This window comes from Gigantopelta aegis, chromosome 1 (genome assembly GCF_016097555.1).
Source record: "Gigantopelta aegis isolate Gae_Host chromosome 1, Gae_host_genome, whole genome shotgun sequence".
NCBI lineage: Eukaryota > Metazoa > Mollusca > Gastropoda > Neomphalida > Peltospiridae > Gigantopelta > Gigantopelta aegis.
The window spans coordinates 18,520,137-18,543,969 of record NC_054699.1 but is presented as its reverse complement, the minus strand read 5'-3'; the positions used below and the strand labels follow the sequence as shown (position 1 = coordinate 18,543,969).

The 23,833-nt window shown below is 34.7% G+C and overlaps 1 protein-coding gene across 1 annotated transcript in view; it reads right to left on the bottom strand.

Moving 5' to 3' along the window:
• Positions 1-3,066: 3,066 nt before the first annotated feature.
• LOC121371543 (zinc finger protein ZIC 4-like) overlaps positions 3,067-23,833 on the bottom strand; it is a 33,245-nt gene continuing 12,478 nt past the window's right edge. Inside the window, exon 2 of the mRNA XM_041497520.1 lies at positions 3,067-6,314. Coding sequence (XP_041353454.1) covers positions 5,797-6,314 — 518 coding nt within the window. The 3' untranslated portion in view covers positions 3,067-5,796. The remainder of the gene's footprint in view (positions 6,315-23,833) is intronic.

The following is a 23,833-nucleotide window of genomic DNA, read 5'->3' as shown; positions in this document are numbered from 1 at the left end:
TGCGTTGTTGTACCACATATAATGAAAATTAGCATATTGCAAGATTTATATTATGATTTCTATCTTGGCCATTAGAACCAGGGAGTGGGGGTTGTATCTAATTGCTTAATGCGATCACCCAAAATACAATTGATCGTATATGTATGTGTATACATATGCAAATGTGTGAATATGTATATTGTATGTATGTATGTATGTATGTATGTATGTATGTATGTATGTATGTAAGTATGTATGTATGTATGTATGTATGTATGTATGTATGTGTGTATGTGTGTATGTGTGTATGTATGTATGTATGCATGTACGTATTGATGTATGAATATCTATATATTGTACTATGTCGAGGTTGACTGTTACATACATAGATATTAACGCACTGGCGCTGGGGATAATTAAATCCTTTCTGGCCTCACAAATTGTCTCATGCCGTTGCTGAGACTCGAATGTGTGGCACCGAATCGCCCGTAAATTGCAAACGAACCACGATGCGTTCTGAGCTATCCAGACATCCATATAAAGGATGCTGTTTAACTCAACCACATGTATGGGGCCTACAACTACGCGGTCGATGTATGTATGTATGTATTTAAGAATAAATGAACGCACTGGCTCAGGAATCTTTTTAAAAACTAAAATAAATTTATTTTCTAATTTTGTCCCAGGGATTCGAAATTGATTTTAAATTGACCGTTGTGATATACAAAATATAACTGTTTTTATGCATGCATGCATGTATGTATGTATATGTATGTATGTATGTATGTATGTATATATGTATGTATGTATGTATGTATGTATGTATGTATGTATGTATGTATGTATGTATGTATGTATGTATGTGTCTGTGTGTGTGTGTGTGCGTGCGTGTGTGTGTGTGTGTGTGTGCGTGCGCGCGTGTGTTCTTCCGTGCGTGCGTGGTGGGTCTGATCTGTGTGTTAATACACCGACTAGAATGTCAACAGAAATAGTATACACTGTCCTGTCTATGTAGATTGCTACTCTCACTCTTTAAAGGCACATTCCTGAGTTTGCTGCATTTTTTAAAGTTGTTATCGGACCAACAGAGAGATTTTAACGATTGTAATTATATATCAAATATATTTTTCTGCATAATATATTAGTGGCTGTATAGTAAACCTGTTTCTGATAGTTCTAATATTTGTACTAGGTTAAATTTCATTTTATTTCCTTTTTTTTTTTTTTTTTTTCGTACGTACGAAATTATTTGAAGACGAAATCCATTTTGGGCTTCTTACAAATATTAAGACGACCAAAAATACATTAAATATACAGACACTGATATTCTAAACAAGAAAATATATTTAATATGTAAGTTTAATCGTTGAAATATTTTATTAACCGGAAACATCTTACAATGCAGCAAACTCAGGAATATCCCTTTAATATAATATACAATGTTTTAATTTTCTCATTTGTGAGAGCAAGGCGATATTCAGGACATAGCGGGGATGATTTAAGTTCATCTGATTGGTACTCTGTGGTGATGGCCTACATGTCAAATCCAAACAGCCCCGTTCCAACCAATGCCCTACGACAGATATATCAAAGATCATGGTATGTGCTGTCCTGTCTTTGGGAACGTGCAACAGATCCCTTGCTGCTAATGGGTAATTGCAGCGGGTTTCCTCTAAGACTATAAATAAGAATGATCAAATCTGATGCTAAATATTGATTATATATGGGTTCTTTCCCGTCCCAACCAACCCTTCACATCCAGTATATCAAAGACCATGGTATGTGCTGATTTGTATGTGGGGAAACGTATATGACAGATCCCATGCTGCTAATCAAATGCCTATGTAGGGGAGGTTTGACACCCTGTAGCCGATGTATTGTTCGTGCTAGAGTGTCGTTAAACATCTATTCTATTCTATTCTATTCTATTCTAGTGTCATTTTCATAGATCAAGTATCACAAGTAACAAAATGTTAAAAGCCTAATTAGTAATAGCATCTAATTAAACAAGAGACGCGTGTAGAATAACGGCAAAGTGCCCCCCTTATGTGTTGTTGGTCTAGGATCGATCCTCGTCGGTGGCCCATTTGACTATTTCTCATTCCAAGTGCACCACGACTGACATATCAAAGGGGATAGTTTGTGCTATCCTGCCTGTGGGATGGTACATATAAAAGATCCTTTGCTACTGATGAAAATATGTAGCGACTGTATGTCAAAATTAACAACACATTTTTTATTTTCGGATATATGGCGTCGGACATATGATAACGGATCACCCAGATAATGAGGGAGAAACCCTACTGCCTCTACACCATGGGCTACCCTTTTCGATCAGCAGAAAGGGATCCTGTATATGCACCATCCCAAAGACCGGATAATATATTACATGTCACGGCTTTTGTTATACCAGGAACACGTTCTCGCCTCTTCGAAACGTTTAGGAACATGTTCCCTATATCAGAACAGAGTTTCGAATACACGGTGTCTCTAACTGTATGTCTGTCTGTCTGTCTCTCTCTCCAAACATCTGTCTCTCTCTCTCTCTCTCTCTCTCTCTCTCTCTCTCTCTCTCTCTCTCTCTCTCTCTCTCTCTCTCTCTCTCTCTCTCTCTCTCTCAAATCACATGTCAATTTCAGTACTTCGTCAACATGCTACTGACCTCATCAGGAGAACAAGGACGGATCAAAGGGGTGAACCAGTGGGACGTGTCCCCCCCCCCCCCCCCCATAAAACCATTTAAGTGCTCCTCAGTTTAACCATTTATTTACACTATATATTTTACGAATGCGAAACCTTTATATTGGGTTGCCCTTTTCAGGGATTAGTCAAATAGCCCTTTTGCTCTAGGTCCCCTCCCTAAAATATTTCCTGAATCACAGGGGCGGATCCATCAAATATTTACGGCGGAGGACTAGCAGGAAAAGGGCATTCCAATGAAGAAACAGTTTAAAAAGGGAAAAAGGGGGCACTTGAATATATTAAGGTAGGACGTGTCTCCTAGTCTCCTCTTTGGATCCGCCTCTGATTGTATCCCCCCCCCCCCCCCCCGTAGAACACTTTTTGAATACAAAACAACGAAATCAGTCAATTTCAAACATTGTATTTACAAATACATATTCAATAAAGTGCACACAATTATCGTAAGTATGTTTTTCGCACATCACATGTGTACACATCTCAAAGAAATGGCTCTCGTAAAAAATAAATAAAAATAGAAACAACTCTCGTTACGTTCCGGACAGCAGCGGTGGTGGCGAGCACTCACTCTGTACGGTCATTAGGACAACAGTAGAAGTATATTGCTCCTGAACTCGTCCTAGTTGAGTCGAAAGCGATGATTACCATAACTGGAGCTATATATAATCAATGGCTGGCATTCAAAAGATATTCCCTTTGACCAAATCCTTGAATATCTGACAACAGGGATCGAAGAAAAACAATTACGACGCTGAGTTACCTCCCCCTCGGTTTAAGAAACATTTAATTAAAGATAAAGGGGTAAGAGAGGATTGGTTCGCGACGACCCGAGCTGTTAAGTTCTGACAGAAAGACAGTCAGTTTTAGACAATGGCGTATACATACCGCCACCTGTCAAGTGTAACGTCACTTCCGGTAACTGATGGCTGTCCACTCGTATTGGGTTTACAAACAGAGGAAAAGGTTTTGAAGCGAAATGAAAGCGAAATCATGAACGTAACTATTAATAGTATTGACTTGAAACTGGGGGAGAATGCAATATATTTAATAGAATAGATAAAAGGACACAATACCTGTATTTTACTAGAAAAAGCAAATTCATGAACGAAACTATTAATGGTATTGACTTCCGGGGGGGGGGGGGGGGGTGTAGTGGTGGGTTGCGTCTAGAACTTAATTTCTGATATTCTAATATATTTAATGGAATAGATAAAAGGATACAAAACCTGTATTTCACTACAAAAAGCAAATACATTAACAAAACGTTTAATGGTATTGACTTCTGGGGGGGGGGGGGGGGGTCTAGAACTTAATTTATAAGATTCTAATATATTAAATTGAATAGATAAAAGAATACAATACCTATATTTTACTCCAGTGTGTTATGCATATTAAATTTTATGTAACTGTATTATTTCTTCTACGTCCAGAATTAATACCAATCATATATATTACTTTGTAAAACTAATGCCCCATTTGGAGAAATACAGTAATAAGCTGAGAGAGAGAAAAAAACCACGAATTAATATAATAATAATATTAATAATAATAATAACAAGCGTCTATGCATTTTAATGATAACGTGATATAGAGAGTATATTATATGAAAATACTTGAACCTGGTTTAGTGCTGCCAACAAAGAGAAATAATCCATACAATAGAATGAAAAAGAAACCAAAAGTCTAACACAGTTTATATTTGTGTTGTCATGGCAACTACACAACAATAGTCTGAAAACAGACAGCACCATTTAAAAAATAATAATGAAACCAAGTTCATGCTAAGGTAAATGTGTTTTTCTTTTTAAATACTTTCTGCAACATTGGCAAGTTTCTGGCAAACAACGAACACTGTTGTAAATGCACCCATGTTTTAGTCTTGATAATTTAAACTCTTTTATAACATCCTGTCTGAATCAGAACAGATCCCAAATAAGGGAAGAGAAAACTTGTTTCCGTGATACTGTTACGCTACATAAGGCTACCATGGCGGTTTCGTCACAAACAGTCCATCGGTACCGTAACCAGTATATCGATTCTGCTAATCAGATTTGATACCTAAATTATCTGATCTTACAGGTATATGTGTACTCGATCAGTCTTGGTTAACCGAGACTTCTTTTCTGTTGTCATTGTTTTAATATATTCTCGCATGAAATATCGCGTTTTCTCGTCTGAATAGAACAGTTTGACTGAACTTATAATACTTTTTTATGGGACTTCTTCCCGGTATAAACTGGTTTCAAAATTCTGTGAAATCCTAACACAAATATAATGGAAGAAAGATTACTCTGTTCTTTTAGGTATTTATCATTCAAAAACAGACCAAATAATTATTTTTTAAAAACATGATTAACAGGCCTAAATAAATTTAATATATCAATTAACAACCAAATTAATTTTTGAATATTTTTAATTAAGTGTATATTTTCTCAAAAATGCATTTTTAATCAAACTAAATTCCATTGTCTTAAATAAATAAAGAAATCTATAGTCAGTGTTTAACATTATAGTATAAATATTTGTTATTTCGTAACTGGTAAAATATTTTTTAAAAACCGAATGCTGATTCTTCAACTAATAATTTCAGAAAGAAACACACACGTCCGGCACATTTGAAAGAGTTAACCACTTTGCCACAGTTTGTTAGTTACGTTTGGTCACACTTTCCCAGAATTGAAGATGTTTGTGCTTCATTTAGAATACGTATCACACTTTATGGGCACCGAATGGATGTCACAGTCTCCCATTTTTAAAAACGATGTAGTTTATTCTCGTATAAATCTCGTGTTTTCTCGCTTCGTCTCGTGGACGTCCTTAACCGTGTGTGTGCTATCGATTAAGTATGGAATTTTTTTAGGTCACTATGATTCTTTCTAGAACGATTATCGTACTTTCTCGGACAGGTCTCGCGCCTTCTCGAACAAGTCTCACGTTTTTTCGGACAAGTCTACCGCTTTCTGTGAACAAGTCTCGCGTTTTCTTGGACGAGTCTCGCACTTCTATTTATTTATAAGTCTCGGTCAAGTCTTTCACTTTCTCGAACACGTCTCGAACAAAGTCTCGATCTCTCGTGTGACGTCACCATCTGAAAAACTCGCCCTTGTTCTGTTGATGTCATGTGTACTGCATGACGGGCTGGGGGTGAAGGTTCGTAATGTGAGCGAGGGAGTTTATAGGGGAGTGGTCCGTACTGGGCGGGGTGGGCATCCCGCCCGCACTCTGACACACGTACCACTCGCTCAAGTTCGTCGGGGTCGGGTGCACGAGCCCCGGGTTCGACACCAAGTTCGACACAAGTGGGTGGATCGGGCTGCTCGTGATTTGCACAGAGGAATTCTGGGAGTGTGATGACGTCGTCGACGTCGTCGAAGACGTCGTGGGACTGGTGGCGGGCGTCGATTCGCTGCTGGGACTCTCAGGTTCGGAGTCGTAGCCTGGAATGGGGGAGGTCTTCCCGTGTACCTTCATGTGTTTTCTCAGGGAGCTGGGGTGGGTGTAACTCTTGTCGCAGCCCTTGATTTTGCAGTTGTACGGCTTGTCGCTCGTGTGCACGTGCGAGTGTTTCTTCCTGTCCGAGCTGTTGGCGAAGCGGCGATCACACCCTTCGTACTCACACTTGAAAGGTTTCTCACCTGGAAATCAACAGAAGACAAATTGATTAAAATCTAAAAGGTGTAATTCATAAATAAAAAATAAATAAAAAAATTCACTTACAATTGCCATGTGGTTTGGGTTTGTTTGTTTGGTTGTTGTTGTTTGGGGTTGTTTTGTGTTTTTGGTGTTTTTTTTTGGGGGGGGGGGGACAAAACAAAAAAAACCCAACTCAAACAACACCACCAGATCTTGTCAATATATCGTTTCTTCCGTCAGTACATATCAATATTACGGCTAATTAACGGTAAATGTGACAGCTTGTGAAACGTACGTGCGTCAGTTTTCATACATACACGGAGAGACACGCACACACGCGCGCGCGCGCACACACACACATTACAAATCAACCGATAACTGACGGGTTTCTTTTCGTACTTATACCACATATGTACCACAACAGTCCAACCCAACCCACCAATTACAAAGGCATTGCTCGAGTTAAGCGGAGAGGCCGGCCACCATGGCGCGAACCCTATTTATCTTTCTTCGTTGATGAAGAGCTTTCTCTTTTCGCCCTTCATTGACGGAGAGTTCCACTGCCTGCCGTTTCGTCACAACAGGTCGATAGAGCAGAGTGAACGAACACTCGACAGAAGCCTGCACGCAGAGTGTATCCAGTAAGAAGGACGCGTTCCATTGACGAGTCGGCGTGAAACGCTTAAACGCCAACACGTTCAAGTGGTCTAGACAAACGAGTTTATGCCCGGGTGTAAGCAAAATAAGAAGTTTGTTTTGTTTAACGACACCACTAGAGTGCCTTGGTTTATTTATTTATTTATTCATTCGTCATCGGCTATTGGGAAAATTAGTTTGTTTTGTTTAATGGCACCAGACCATTGGAGCACGTTGATTTATGCATCTTCGTCTATTGAACAAATTAAAGTTTGTTTTGTTTGTTTAACGACACCACTAGAGCGTGTTAGTTTATTTAGTTATCATTTGGTTATTGGAAAAGTTAAAGTTTGTTTTGTTTAACGACACCACAAGAGTGCATTGATATTTTCACCATCGGAAAGGTTAAAGTTTGTTTTGGTTTTTTAAACGACAGCTTTAGAGCACATTGATTTATTTAGTTAAAGTTATTTTTGTTTTACGACACCACTAGAGAATATTACTACTACTACAACGACGACGACTACTACTACTACTATTACTATTATGATGATGATGATGATGATGATGATGATGATGATCATCATCATCATCATCATCATCATCATCATCATCATTATCATTAAAGTATATACATGTATAATAAAACACCTCTACACAAAAGAACACAGTAAATTCCAATAAATTATAACACATCCTTTTGTTTTAAAATCACTGAAATATGTCAATAAACGGATTTAGTCAGAAAGGTTTATGTGACAAAACGTCCGGATTGTTTTGTTGCACACTGCACGTCGCACATTTAAAATACACGACGTAAACGCCAGACCGCGTTCACCACAAAGACCACGGTCGAGTAGATTTCAATTTATAATATCTGTCGAGCGTTCCGGTTCGCTGAGAACATAGATACATATCTATGTAACATATGTTGAGCGCTCGTATGTTTTTATTTTCACACCATTTTCCAATTCTTGATTATTTTGTTGAAGGTGTAAATCTATGTAGCCGAAAAAAAAAGAAAAAAAATGAAATAAAATTAAACTGATTTTTTTATTTTATTTAAAAAATGAAACGAAATAAAATAAAATAAAATAAAATAAAATAAAACATTAAATTTAATTTAATTTAATTTAATTTAATTTAATTTAATTTAATTTAATTTAAATAAATTTAAATAAATTAAATTAAATAACATCAAATTAATAATAAAAAAAGATAAATAATAAAAGGAAACTTCTATAAATTATACTTTCCAAACAGACAGAGCAGCACGTACCACGAATATTGATACTGGCTGGAACTGTCTAGCAAGAAGGAACGATCTTATTGCCTACCACACATGCAGGTGATTGACATGCGGAAGGGTAAGATTGACAAGTCAACGTGGATATTATTTAAACGAATAATAAGGCTACTATCAGGAGTGTAACAATATGTGTAAAATTACTAAGCAATACCAAAGTGTAATTCCACACAGTAGTGAACAGGTGCAAGTCTCAGGGGCTACTAAGGCAATTGTGTTGGGGGGTCTGTACTGTGGCGAGCAAAGTGTTAAGGGTGAGGGGGGGTCAAGTCGTGCTACTCCAGAATTAAAAAAAAAAAATTAATCGCTTGAAGCAGAGGAGGGTTTCGATCCCCGAACCCCCTCCCCTTGCAAACTGCTACTAAACCGATGTTCCCTCATTAACCACTAACCATTAACTTAAGAGCTGGAAAGACAGCCCTGGGACATGAGTGTGTCCAGGACAGCATACTTGAATCACAATTAGATAAGAGCAGGAAAGTAAAACCAAGTGACATGATACTCAATTTATTACCCACGTGGTGAATATGTAGCGGTGTCGTAACAATAGTAGTATTATATATCATATTAGCGTTATTCCATACTTGATTACACGAGGGAGTGGGGAGCGGGGTCAATTAAAAATATATACCAATAATAATAATAATAATAATAATAATAATAATAATAATAATAATTCTATATGTCTTGTGTCCTCGTGTTTTAAATTATGGATTTTAGTTTCAACATAATTTCCCGAAAGTATCAAATTCGTTAAAATACTACTTTTTTGCGCGTATTATTATTCTCTCTTGACTTCTTCCATATCAAAGACGAAGAGGCGAGTGGATTAATACGCTAAACATTTTCACTAGGGTTCTAAACTTTGTAATCTGATACGCCTCTAGCGTACACGTGGCCAGCGATAAAGTAGTCTCAGGAGTACTACCAAAGTTGGAACTGAATTATAAACAGTTTGTGCACTCCGAAACGCCCTATCGCAACTTTTAAAAGAAGCGATATGAAAATTAACTGTCAAATTTTATTTGTGAAAATTTTCGTACTTACAAGAAAGTAAGGTTCAAGAATGATGTACCAGGCCAATAATTAGGCTACAAGTACTGGGCGTCCCACAGAATTCCTGTAAGGAATGACGTATATACTTTTATAATGCATTTTAAATTATATAGGATTGCATGTGTACCTAAGGTAAGATTACTATAGAATAGTCTGTCTGGTCTGTCTGTCTGGCTGGCTGACTGTCTGTACTATTTTATAATTGAACATTGTTTCCGTGCGTATGTTCAACGAAGGTTCAAGCAGGGTAAACTGAACACATCTCGGCTACAGTTTTACAAATATACTTCAAAGCCGAAATTTTTGTAATTCAGTTATTCATTATGAAAATAAGTTTTGTTTTTGTTTTGTGGGTTTTGTTTTGGGGTGTGGGTTTTTGTGTGGGTTTTTTTTTTTTTTTGGGGGGGGGGGGGGGGGTTGGGGGGTAAATTAGATATGCTAATGTGTTCACTAATTTAATTGTTCATCTCAGCATGTTATAGAAAGACAGATTTAATTTTTTATTAAATGTAATATGTAATAATTATGTGCGGTTAACATATTTTTTTGTTTAAAATGTTTGAAAAAAAGTGTGCGGTCCATAACAAAAAAAACCCCCAAAAAACGTAAATCAAAGTATTATCCAACTTGTTCGAGTGTGGGCGACAATATATTAAATTATATCTACGTGTACATCAAATAAACGACCCGGGACTCGTTTATAAGCAATTCGTTACAAACACGCCTATTGTATTTTGTCATTCTATACGTGTCGTTATTAACCACACCAGGCTACACGCATCATTATTAACTACAGTATACCACAATAGAATATGTTTCTCTTTTTTCGTTCAGCACAGTTTATATTGGAAATTATGCATAACACGTTGGAGAAGTTATTTCCGACCTGATCATCACGAAGGAAAATACAAATCATAAAATAGTGTGAGAGAGAGAGCAGAGAGAGCGAGAGAGAAGAGAGAGAGAGAGCGAGAGAGAGATAGAGAGAGAGTCTGAGAGACAGACCAGACAGAGAGAAGAGAGAGAGGGATAGAGAGAGAGAGACGATGTATCGGACGGGACGGAGAGAGAGAGTCAGAGATATAGACAGACAAGCAACAGACTGAGCAGCCATACAGAGAGAGAGAGAGAGAGAAGATAGAGAAGAGAGAGAGAAGGGACAGACAGAGACAGACGGACAACGGACGGACGGACGGACGGACGGACGGACGGACGGGACGGACGGACAGTCAGAGGGAAATTACTGATCCAAAGATATAAAAAGGATTGGGAAGGATTGAGACAGACAGAGGAAAGATAAAGATATAAATAGGAAAGATTTGGAGACAGACAGAGCCTGAGCATGGTAGAGTGTAGAGAGAGAGATAGTAAAGAGAGAGAGAGAGAGAGAGAGCCAGAGAGAAGGAGCAGAGACGAGATGAGATAGATCACCTACAGAGAGAGAGAGAGAGAGTGACTGAGTGAGACAGACCGTGTTACACTGACGATTGGAGACGGACGGAGACCTGAGATGCAACAGTCATGGACTAGAGACAGACAGAAGGGCACACAGAAAGACAGACAGACAGACTTTATAATCGTTTACATTTTTGTTCTTTATGTTTTTTCTTTTAGTTTTATTTGCGTCCTTATTTAAATTGTTTTATATAACAGAATATGTACTCTTATGAACTCGCATACAACGTTTGAAAGCTACATCGTTTTGAGTACATTTTCGTGTAACTTGCATATCAAATTTTCTGTCAGTTTCGCTGCACATAAAAAAACTACCTACACCTGTCAGTTTCAATTTGAAAATGAATTGCTGGATATCTCAACAGTACAAAATAAGTGATGTCTTTTTAGCGACATTTCATCGTCATAAAAATATATACGGATGTCTTATTTCACTCTCTGAATATCTAAATACTAGTAGACATGAAACAAAACCGCGCCAAAATAAAATTTAAATTTCACTTGTTTATTGGATTTTGTTTTCACTTTTTGTTTTAAATGTTTCCACGTGAAGGTCATTTTCGGGAGCTATCTTTCTTATGTTACTCCACGTGGTCCTAAAAGTGAAATAAAACAGCGCATTTATTTCTCAAATCTCTAGCCAGGCCGGCTATAAACTTTCCGAGAGTAAATTAAATATTCGCTAGACCGAACACGCATGGCCGTTAAATCGGTTTAAGCATACTCCTTAAATGACGCTAAATTTCAATCCACAATATTACGAATGTCCCTCTTCGTGTATACTCGATATTTGTTTTAAAGGGACAGACCCTAGTTTTTGAACACTACAGCATATTTGTGTTTACTATTAGAGCCGTTTATGATCACTGAAATCAAACACTACTTATGTTATATTCTTTACATTATCCATTTCCGAAGAACCGTGTTTCTGGTCGTCCTGGTGTTTGCATTTTTGTTCACACACGAGCGTCTGAGAAGTAGTGGTATATTGATTCGAGTTCTAGTCATTTTTTCAAGGATATTTCCTGTTTTAACGTCACAGACTCTTGTTTCACTCTGTAACTTTATCCAAATGAGTTACAGGTTTGTAAATAAACTAAATTTAGTGTTAATTTTTTTACGGGTTAAAATTAGGTCCTGCGCCTTTAAACTATTGCCTAATATTAACCTTTTTAAATATTAGTTTTTAGTAAAACCATTTGATTTTATATACATGTATACCACCAAAATATAATAATAATAATAATAATAATAATAATAATAATAATAATCGCGAAAGTAGTAGCACCTTTTCTATACACATACAAAAGAAGCAATAAGTAAATAATTAAAGGGACATTCCTGAGTTTGCTGCAATTTTTAAGATGTTATCGACTAACAGAGACGTTTTGACGACTGTAATTACATATCAAATATATTTTTCTGCATAAAATATTAGTGGCTGTATATTAAACATGTTTCTGATCGTTCTAATATTTGTACTAGGTTAAATTTTATTTTATTTTCTAAAATGTTATTTTTTCGTACGTACGAAATTATTTGAAGACAAAATCCAGTTTGGGCTTTTTACAAATATTAAGACGACCAGAAACACATTGAATATGCAGACACTAATATTCTAAACAAAAAAATATATCTAATATGTAAGTTTAATCGTAGAAATATTTTATTAGTCGAAAACATTTTACAATGCAGCAAACTCAGGAATGTCCCTTTAAATATAAACAAACAACTGATACATAACATTTCCAGCATAAATTTTAAAAGATATCTTACTTTTATCAAATACTCTTTACACGATGACCTAAGACTTCATTCGTTTTTTAAAACGAGTTTTAAAACTAATCATTAGAGTAAGAAACCAACAGTAGTTATTAGCAAGGAACAATTTTAACTTTTAACTTCCAAAGCGTGCTATGTTATTTTTAAAATTACTTAACACTCTTAATATAGTATGACTAGTATTTCTTTTTAATCGTTATGTACCTGTACCTAAGAAATGTTTTTAAAAACCTGTATTAATTACAGAATATGGCAGATGAAAAGTGCAAAAAATAACTAAGAAAAATGCGACAAAATGTTTTCCTGTAAAACATTTAACATTCGAAATATTGTGTGTGGGTTTTTTTTTCCACTTTTGTTTACAATTTCCTAAGCACTTGTCATATATTATATTTAAAAGACAGGTTATAGCCGCATAATATGTGCTGTGCTCTGTTATTAAGTACATCCATGTATGTGAAATGTAATATGTGCGATTGTACTACAACACTGATTCAACTTTGTATATGTTCAGTCGTATGTTACACCTGCGTATCAACATACCAATCATAGTTTTTTATATCCACAAACCAATCACTTGTGCTGTACATTTGTATACTCCACAAACTTACCTTAATTAGTTTATACACGAATATCCATATTCTAATCATATTTTAATTATCCACAAATTCGTAATCCAAACTAATTTATATTATATTATATTATATTATATTATATTATATTATATTATTATATTATATTATATTATATCTGTCCCATATTTGTTAACCATACAACGTGATACTCTGTAAACCATAAACACTTAATCTAAACTGTATTATATAGGGCTTCTAGAATTTTATAAACATTCACTAGCCATGGGATCAGTGATTTTAGAAATGTACTAGCCATGATTAAAAATTCACTAGCCCTACTTTAAATAAATACAATTTTACTAATAGTAATACTCAGATATGTCACCTAAAGAGGGAGATTGAGCTTACAAATCCTTAGATTGGGGTGGAAAGAGGGGTCAGGATATTCACATTTACGAAATATGTAAATGCAGCATTTGACAAGGTTTTGTTTTCACTAGCCGTTGGGCTAGTTCTAGTAATTATTTACTAGCCCAACACTGAATATCACTAGCCATGGGGGTGGGGCTACCATAATCTAGAAGCCCTGATTATATATGTCCTATGTTTGAAAACCATGGTATACGATATTATGTAAACCAAAAACTAAAATAAAAAAATCGCTTGGCAAGTCCAATTGTGTTAACCATAAAATGAAATAATAATGTTTAAAACTGACATGGTATGTCTTATTTTGTACAACATAAAGTGAAATAAAAGATCCCTTGCGCCTAATGAATAAACACAACTTATGTGGCGGCACACGTTTTCTCTCTCAAAACTCTTCAACGTCTGTTCTGGGTAACAGACAGTTGAATCGCCTACCAAGGACAGCGTGCTTGAGCCCTAGTTGGATCTAAGCACAAAGATACATTATAATAATTATAAACTACCTAGCTTGCGACGCTTTTTCGCAGCTGTTGGCAGTAAAGGGTCAATGGCAGCTAATGAAAATATTTATCAAAGTAAATTAGAATAATGGACAGGTTTATAGGAATTATTCCGCCACTATACAGACGTGTAGAGACCAACAAAACCCTAATAGACAAATTAGGTTTACGAGAGGTTAATAAAAGAGGGAAGAGGCGGTAGACTTGATGAGGCGACCGTATCGATACAAAGTACAATTATTATACGAGGACAAATGTTTTACAGTAAATTGTATTACATATATTATTAATTATATATGTTATATTATTTATCCATGTCTTTAGTTTCGTTTTCTTATCAAATTAAGGTTCAAGCACAGTGAGCAAACAGCCAAGTGATTACAGAGAGAGAGAAAAAAATAAGAGGCAGAGACCGAGAGATAGACACAGAGCTAGAGACATACATACATACATACATACATACATACATACATACATACAAACATACAGACACAGAGAGAAGAGAAAAGAAGAGAGATATGTATAACATCCTTACACCTCCCAAATGAGTCTGTACCCGGATGCAATCACCAGTCTTAAATCAGAGTTAAAAAAACTAAATACCAGATCACCAAATGGCCGTACAAAGTCTAGCCATGAGCCATTTCTAGTGTAATGGACATCTAGTGATCTGTTTCATGAAATGAATCAGCCCCGGCGTTCGTGTCATAATATGATTCATGTATATTGTCTCTTTGATCATCGAGTGATTCAACAACTGTCCTAGACAGAAATAAAACTTTCTCTTTTGCTCTGCATTTTGGTTTTGTTTCCTTTGGGATGAAAATAAGAGATAGAAAAGATAGGAGGGAAACAATTGCCGCAAGCGAAATGTGTTTATAGCTCCTGTTTAAATAATTATTATTATAATGTTGTGTATTAATTGATAAAGGATATTTTAGTAATGACATGATGATGGTAGGCAGTGTTATCCAGACTTCATCCGCAAAATAAAAGTAAATTAAATAAATCAAAATTGAAAAATAAAATAAAAGTAAATTAAACAAAATAGTTTTTAAAAAATTAAACAAAATAATTAAATTAAATTAAATTAAACAAAATAAAAATTACAAAAAATGGTAATCACAAATTCCAGAAGAAATGTTCGTGGTCATTTTGACGATAGGTAAAATAACACGTTTTATTTTTATTATTTTATTTTATTATAATTTTTTCTGAAATTATTACACCGCTGTGGCGGAGATACTTATGGGATATTTTCTGTCTATCACAATGTGACATACGTATTTTGAGAGGTCATGACCCCAGATCATCTGACTGACCGTCCAGTTCAGCCGCGTCGTGTGATGTGATCTAGTTTTAAAAGACCGTTTCTATTACAATTCGTGTGCTTTCGATCGTATACATACAGACATTACTACGCTAGTAGTAAATTAAATTTTGTCTACAGTAGTACAGTATTTTAATTCTGTTTTACTAGAAACAGGTGCATGAGCAGGAATTTCAGAGAGGGGTTCTAGACTGTAGCGAGTGAAATGTATAGGGGGTCGAATCATACTCCCCCGAAAAATATATTGATTTGCTTATGCAGGGGGGTTCTACCCCCGAATCCTACCACCACCACCACCACTGCGCACACGCCTGAGAAATACTGATTTGTTATTGTAAGAACAGCATATTGAATAACATTTCACATTTGACATTTATATATGAATGTGTTAATCATTCAATTTAGTGTTTTCAATCAACGATAGACTATTTTATAATCACAGGCATAGAGAAGAAGAAGAAAAAACACTAACATTCATATCAGAAAGCAAAGCGATGTCATTTTAGAGCTTTAGCCATAGACTTTATCAGTAGTTTATGTTCCGTTAATCAACAGTGACAGTTGACATCCGAGTATTGTTGAATTGACAACTACATTATCGATTTCGAGTTTCCCAATATTTCGTTTACATGTATTACGTGGAGAGTCTTTCAGACTATTTTAATCTCTATTAACACAACACTTTCTAAGTGAGATACATACAAACATGGACAGGAGATGAAAGCAACCATGGGCGGGGGTGGATCTATAATAATATTAATTTTGTTTTTAATATGGTGGGATACATTATTTTCAGAGTTGATGGGGGTGTCCCCATGACCTTCACCGTTTCCGAAGCTTATGATAAAACATTTAGTAATTTTGACATATAAAGTTTGTTTTCTTTAACGACACCACTAGAGAAAATTGATATATTAATCATCAGCTATTGGTTGTCAAACATTTGGTGATTTTGATATATAGTCTTAGAAAGGAAACCCGCTACATGTTAAAGTCTCTTTGTAATTTAACTATTCATTTTTGTAACATGTTTTCAATCATTTACATTTGTTTAAATATATATGAAAGAATACTCTTAATGCTAAAAAAACCCACGTCCAAATAAAACAAACAAAAAACAAAACAAAACTAACAATTAAAAAAAAAGAAAGAAAGAAAATAGACAGGAAATAAGTCCTGATATAATGGCCTATTTTTACAAAATTGTTTTAATGGTTTAACTAATTTTCATTGTTTTAAAACGACCTCTGATGCGAAAACAAAGAAACAAACACAAAACAAAACAAAAAATAAAATAAAACTATTTAAAAAAAACAAAAACAAGAAGAAGAAGAGAAAAGAAAAGAAAAGAAATAAAAAAATAAAAATAAAAAAACATTATAAAAGAATAAAGATCGTCAGCTGGAAAAAAGTCCTTTTTGTCATTGAATGTGCTATTTTTAGAACATTGTCAAGCGAATGGCTTCTCTGTGTTTTATTTATGGAATCACTTGTCCTGGCACTAACCAATCAAGCAGGGTGTTATTATCCTGTTCACGGCGCATTGTGCACATTTATCTGTTTGTTATACTGTCTGTCGCGACAGACCACTTAGGATTAGTTCAAGAAGAATGCCACAGTTTACTAGCATGAGGAAATGTGCAAACACTGTTGATTTCATTATGTGTACATTTTTCTGTAGTTTTATTTATTTATTTAAATTTTTATTATACATTGGTATTTCATTTATTTATTTATTTATTTATTTATTTGTTTATTTGTTTATTTATTTGTTCATTTATTTATCAGTCTGTCTATCTGACTGTCTTGTCTATTTATTAAATGTATTTATTTATTTATATACTTTAAAAATTTATTTATTTATTTACTTATTTGTCTGTTCTTCTGTAATATTCAAAAATTTATTTAATTATTTATTTATTTATTTATTGTTTGCTTATTTGTTATCTGATGTCTGTTCATGCAAATATTTTTATAAATAATAATAAATATACATAATATTATTATTAATAATAATAGAATAAATAACGAGATGATACTCCATTATACAATACAGTTATAATTAAGTTAGCTAATGAAAACTGAAGGGGGTATAATTATATATCACATATCAAAATTTCAACAAAAGAAAATAAAACAAAAGTAAAGATAAATATTATATTTGCGTGACATTTAATGACCAATATACAAATCTGAAGGACAAAACCTTAATATGTATCTTTGCACAATGCAGAGTCGAAAAAAAATAAACAGTGGAAATAAAATAAAAAAATCAAATATGTATATTTCCTAACATCATAATGAAAATGTTTTGCACAACAATGTGAATATGGCTGGCGTTTTCGCTGCATGTATTACAGTACAATATAAGCGTATTCACACCGCTGTTGCATAACATTAAATATATCTCAGCCACCCGTGACTATCTTTACGTGCATCTGTATGTACCGACTCGGCCTGCAATATTATATCTATCACACCAGGTGATATACGGACGGCCATGAATGAATTCTGTGTGTGTAGATTTCTCATATATGATCTCTCCTGACGTTTTAATATTCACTTTTTTTTTTTTATTGTTTTTTAGAAAATTCGTACATGTGCATTATTTTAATCAGAGCGCTCGCATGAGGAGTTTTGGTCTTAGGATCGAACCCCCTTGGTGGACAGTTCCCTACGACTGGTGTATCAAATGTCATGGTATGTGCTGTTGTGTTTGTTGGAAAGTGATATACAAAAGAACCCTGGATGCTAATGGAAATAAAATGTATCGGGTTTCGTCTAAGACTGTATGTTAGAATTATCAAACGTTTTACATCCAGTAGCCTATGATTAATAAATCAATATGTCCTAGTAAACCGTACATTTTTATTTTAATCTATTCATTAAATATACCTCACACTTGCTAGTGTATGTATATTGAATATAAAAGTTGAAGCAAAATAAATTTGTATTTTATAGTTATAAAATTATTCAAAATATTCGGTTTAGTTTCAGGAAGCTTTGGTTATAGAATAATATCATATATATTAATTATAACAATGGCTAGAATTTATAGAAAATATCTATCGAATAGATGTTGCATTAATTATAAGATTTTGGGGTTTTTTTTGTTACAGACAAATATACCAAAAATATCAATTATAAATATTAAATTTTTTTTTTTTATTATAAAATGATATTATCAGTCTACACTGAACGCTTTAATATTTGTTTACAAAAATATGTAAATATAAACATTTATTATAATTATGCTTCACTATACAAGCATATGTTAATGTGTAAAATATTAATTAATATTCTTTACCGCAGACTCAACAGGGAGGTAATAAATGAAATACTATATTGATACCTGTATCAGACAGTGCAGTAACTTCTTGACTACATTTAATTACTATAAATTGTGTTTATTAAAGAACATAAAACATTAAAGTAAAAGTATAATACAAAATTGTTTACAAAAGAAAATGTTAATATAAAATCTACATTAATTATTCTAATTAGGTTTGCTTACAAAAGAATTAGAATCTACATTAATTATTGTTTCAAAGTTTGGTTATCAAATATTATTTAAAGGCTGTTATATAATTTAATCATTAAGATTTATTTTTAAAAAAAAATTCTGTAAAGATATCAATAAAATAAGATTTGTTTATAGAAGAATATGTAAAGAAAAAACAAACAGACTAATCTATATTAATTACAACAAAGTATGTTTACAGAACAATATGTAAAATATCAATCCGGTATCTACAAGAGATATCGACACCCCGCAGGTGTTCCGATAACGCGATAACAACACATGCAATTGACATATCTCTCGAACTTTAATCGGGAGTTTCCGTAAGACGCCCGCTAAAAGTCCGAGTCTGACAGTTTGTAAACAGTTTAGACTAAACGGCTGAGATCGCCTGACATTTTTCCACACTTAACGCACCACTTGTCACAAAAATCAATGGCGAAGCCATTAAAACCTAGAAGCCTTGATCTTAGGGTCAGGAATAAGCGAAAAATAGTTTCAAAATCCATGAAATAAATTGAAGAAAGAAATTCTACGGGTAGAGAAATATATTTATATATTTAAAACAAGGTTATCAAGCTGTATTAGCAAATGCAGTAAATAAATAAAAACAATATATATTTGTAAAATTTGCTAAATATGTTTAAAATAAAAAGTGAAAAGCAATAAACGGTTATTGAAAATACTTAATGGCACATATGTGTATGTAACATTCCCAAACTGAAAAAAAAAGAATTGAAGAAAAAACAAAAACAAACAAACAAATAAAAACAAACAAATAAATAACGAAATACACAATATTTGTAACAATATTGTTACGACAATATTATTAATTTCATTGTTAAATAGATTAAAATAATAAAAACTTTAAAATACAATTAATTTGAAATGGTAGACTTATAATTTTTTAATATAAATATGCTTTGTATAGCATTAATTAAATAAATTAATTAATTAAATAAATTGAAAAATAATAAAAAGTGACTTTGATTAAAACTTATTTAATTGCATATAATGTATATATACAAAAAGTTATTGCTTGACACAAATTAGCAATGATAATATTTTGAAATTTGTAGGAATTCTTCTTCGAATTTAAAAGAATAAATTTTAGTTGCAGTATTTTTTGTTTTGTTTTTTAATCAGTTCTAGATACGTTACACGTTACTACAGTGTATATACCATTAGTCAACAACTATGTACTTCATACGTACCGTATATATACTAATACGCACACAGATCTTGTTCGTGTGACATGTTCTGTTTGTGATAGCATTAATCAGAAATATGCATATTCTAATTTTCTGTTTTGTGTTATTAATGGAGAGTAGCTGAATTAATGTAAATGTTTGTGAACTATTATAATAATTTAATTTAACATATCTCTCTTTCAGTATTGTAAAACGTGCTGTGTATGATAAAAACGTATTTACAAGCCCATAGAACCGAGAGGGTTGCCTATTCCCCTGTCCTTAAGTGAGGACAAAAATTTATCTACATGTAAATAAATATATAAAAAATCTGGCTTGTGTCACCCATCCCACACAAGATACTGTGCCCCCTCCACTAGAAATTGTGCCCCCACTAGAGACTGTTCTCTCTACATTGAAGATTGTGCCCCCTTCCTTCCCCTCCTCCCCCACTCCAGATATCGTACGGGTCTGATTTGTGTTCTATTACATGAAAATTACGAAATTAAAAACTTCGGTTTTATAATAATAACGTGAAACGCATACAATAACAAGTTATAGTACCTTTTGTTTATGAAGGGGTTTTTTCTACACTAAACTGTTAAAGGCCGAAATGCTACAACAAGAATGCTAAACGTTACAATCAAACTGGAATGCCGGTAATTACGCAGTTAACTTAATTAATAGAGCACAAACAGCAATACATTTAAGAAACCGACAACTAACGAACCGAAAACGGGCACATGAAATGTACAGAAGCAGTTTATGAATATACTTGATCTTTCATGCACTTTCATTTCACTTTGAAAATAATTGTTGTCCTTAAATACAAAATGAAATTCAAGCACGCCTTCAAAGTCGTACCTACCGGGGAGGAGAGAGAGGGGATGTTGATCCTAAAAAAAAAAAACCTTGCCCTTTTAGTTCAAAAATATCCTTTTCGTCCGCCAAGAGAAATCCCTGTATTACTGTTATCCGATTCCAGGTTTACTTCAGAGATGAACATCACTATATTTTTCCATTAGCAGCAAGGGATCTTTTATATATGCACTTTCCCTACTGACAGGATAGCACATACTACGACCTTTGATATACCAGTCCTAGGGCATATGGTGAGACGGGTAAAATACCAATCAGAGAATGGGTCCTATGAGGTGATTCCATCCTACGACGCAAACGCTTCAGGCGAACGCTCATATCCCCGGATATAAACATGATACAAAATTGAAGCTCGTTTAATATGCAATACGTTTTGGCCTTACAAACGATGGGTGGACATGGGTGGAACGTAGCTCAGTGGTTAAAGCGCTTGCCTGATGCGCGGTCGGTCTAGGATCGATCTCCGTCGTGGGCCTATTTGGGCTATTTCTCGTTCCAGTCGGTGCACCACGACTGGTATATCAAAGGACGTGACAGATGCTATCCTGTCTGTGGAATGATGTACATAAAAGATCGAATGCTACGAATGGATTTTTTTTCCGAGTTTTCTCTCTAAGACTATATGTCAAAATTACCAAATGTTTCACATCAAATGACCGATGATTAATATATCGATGTGCTCTAGTGGTGTCGTTAAACAAAAAACCCCACCTTTAAACATAATACGAAACTGAAGCTCGTTTAATATCCAATAAGTGTTGGCTTTACATCTCCACATTGATCCATTAAAAACTCGCCCTGAGTTGGAGTCAGTACCGGGAGTCGAACCCAGTACATGTCAGTCTTATAGCTGCTGACAACTTAACAGACTACGGTAGGTACGTACGATGGCCGGTTTTAACGTATACAACGTTTCACACGTGTTTGTTCTTACTTCCACACTTCACCGGCGAGTCGCAGGGAACGGCTCATTGCGTTTAATCTAATCTAATACGAGATGACAGCTCTCTATTCAGTGTGGTTTTAGATAGCTCGGCCACATAATGTGAGCGATCAGTTGTGTGGACTGGGTTTGTTTTGATCATTTATTGATAAATACACTGTACCGTTGATCGACTCCAGGTAGATGCCGAAAGTCTGTTTCATGCTGATATGTACATGAACGTTAATTCATTCATTCATTCATTCATTCGTTTATTTACCCGTGCGTGTGTGCGTTCGCTAGCTCGTCCGTTCGTCCATTTATTCATTCTCTGATTATATAAACACAAAATACAGTGGTTCATATATAATTTTGCTTTGCCACCCCCACCTCCTTAGAAATTACACTTGCCACAGTCTAGACTGCCCTGCATAAATTCCTGCAAACGCGCCTAACACCCCCCCCCCCCCCCACACACACACCACCCACCCACCCACCCACCCTCCACTCACCCCTACAATAGCCAATCACTTACTCATCTCCCCCATCAACTTGTTTTATAGTCAGACATTAATAACAGTATTTATCACTAAACGTACACCCTGCCACTACCTTACAATTAAATAGGGAATACTCAAAACTTACGATCTTATATAAATAAGAATATATTAAACAGTTTTCTTTCTTTTTTCAAACTCAGACTAATTGCATGTTTAGAACACCGTTTAAATTCACTGATAAAGTTTCGTATTATTTGTGAAAATAATATATGAGAAGAACGTTAAATCTTTTAGCATTTTATACATCTTAGCTCATAATTACAGTAGATGCTACATTGTAATAAATTACTAGTAAACCGGTGTTCGATAAATGCTTGAGAAAGTCACTAGCCCTCATAGAAAGTTTAGCTAGTGCTCTATGTAATATAATAATAAAAAGTATAAATTTCCATTAGCCCAGACTGAACATTCTCTAGCTGGGACCGATTGCAGTTTCCATTTCACAATGATCAAACTTGTTTTATTTGGTTTACTACAGCTTATAACGTGTCATGTTGTTTCTCTTATATTCAGATTATCTACAATAAAACTTACAGGTATAAAATCAACAACCGATTAAGATAATACACTATTATTTTGACGATCTCCGGCTTACGGGAGGGTTACACCAAAGATTAAGGTACCATTGTCGATTTCCCACCCAACACCTGGACTTAATTACCTTGATTGGTGTAACCGAACTGAAGGAATTGATCAATGCAAACATAACGATCGATTGATTCCTGTATCAGCTGATAAAAGATATATACACACGGCGCGTTTAGCTTTCATACAAACACTTGCTTAAGGAGAGTGTCAGCGCAATTCCACGCAATTAGGTTATTATAAATTATTTGCCGTTGTTGCCGCAAATCGCAAGCTAAGCTATTAAATCCCATTTACAAGCCAGTATTTAGCGGTTAATAACTATAGTATCGCGCGCTCCGTTTGACTTACAACGAGGAAACGTAGCACTGTGAGAAATAGATGTGATACACACAGAAATGGACGACGAAAGATAGAGAGATTGAGTAAAAGAGAGAGAGAGATAGTGAGAGACAGAAAAAAAACACGAACAGACACAGACAGATATAGTGAGAAACAGGCAGACATACAGGCAAACATATAGTTAGACAGATAGCGGAAGAGAAAGATTGTAACTGACATAATAAACGATAGCGACAGGTACTGAAGAGAGAGGGGGCGAGAGCAAGAAAAAGAGAAAAAGAGAGCGAGAAAGAGAGAGAGAGAGAGAGAGAGAGAGAGAGAGAGAGAGAGAGAGAGAGAGAGAGAGAGAGAGAGAGAGAGAGAGAGAGAGAGAGACAGACAGACAGACAGACAGACAGACAGACAGACAGAGACAGAGAGATTGAGAGAAGCCGTTGCATACAGACACACAGCG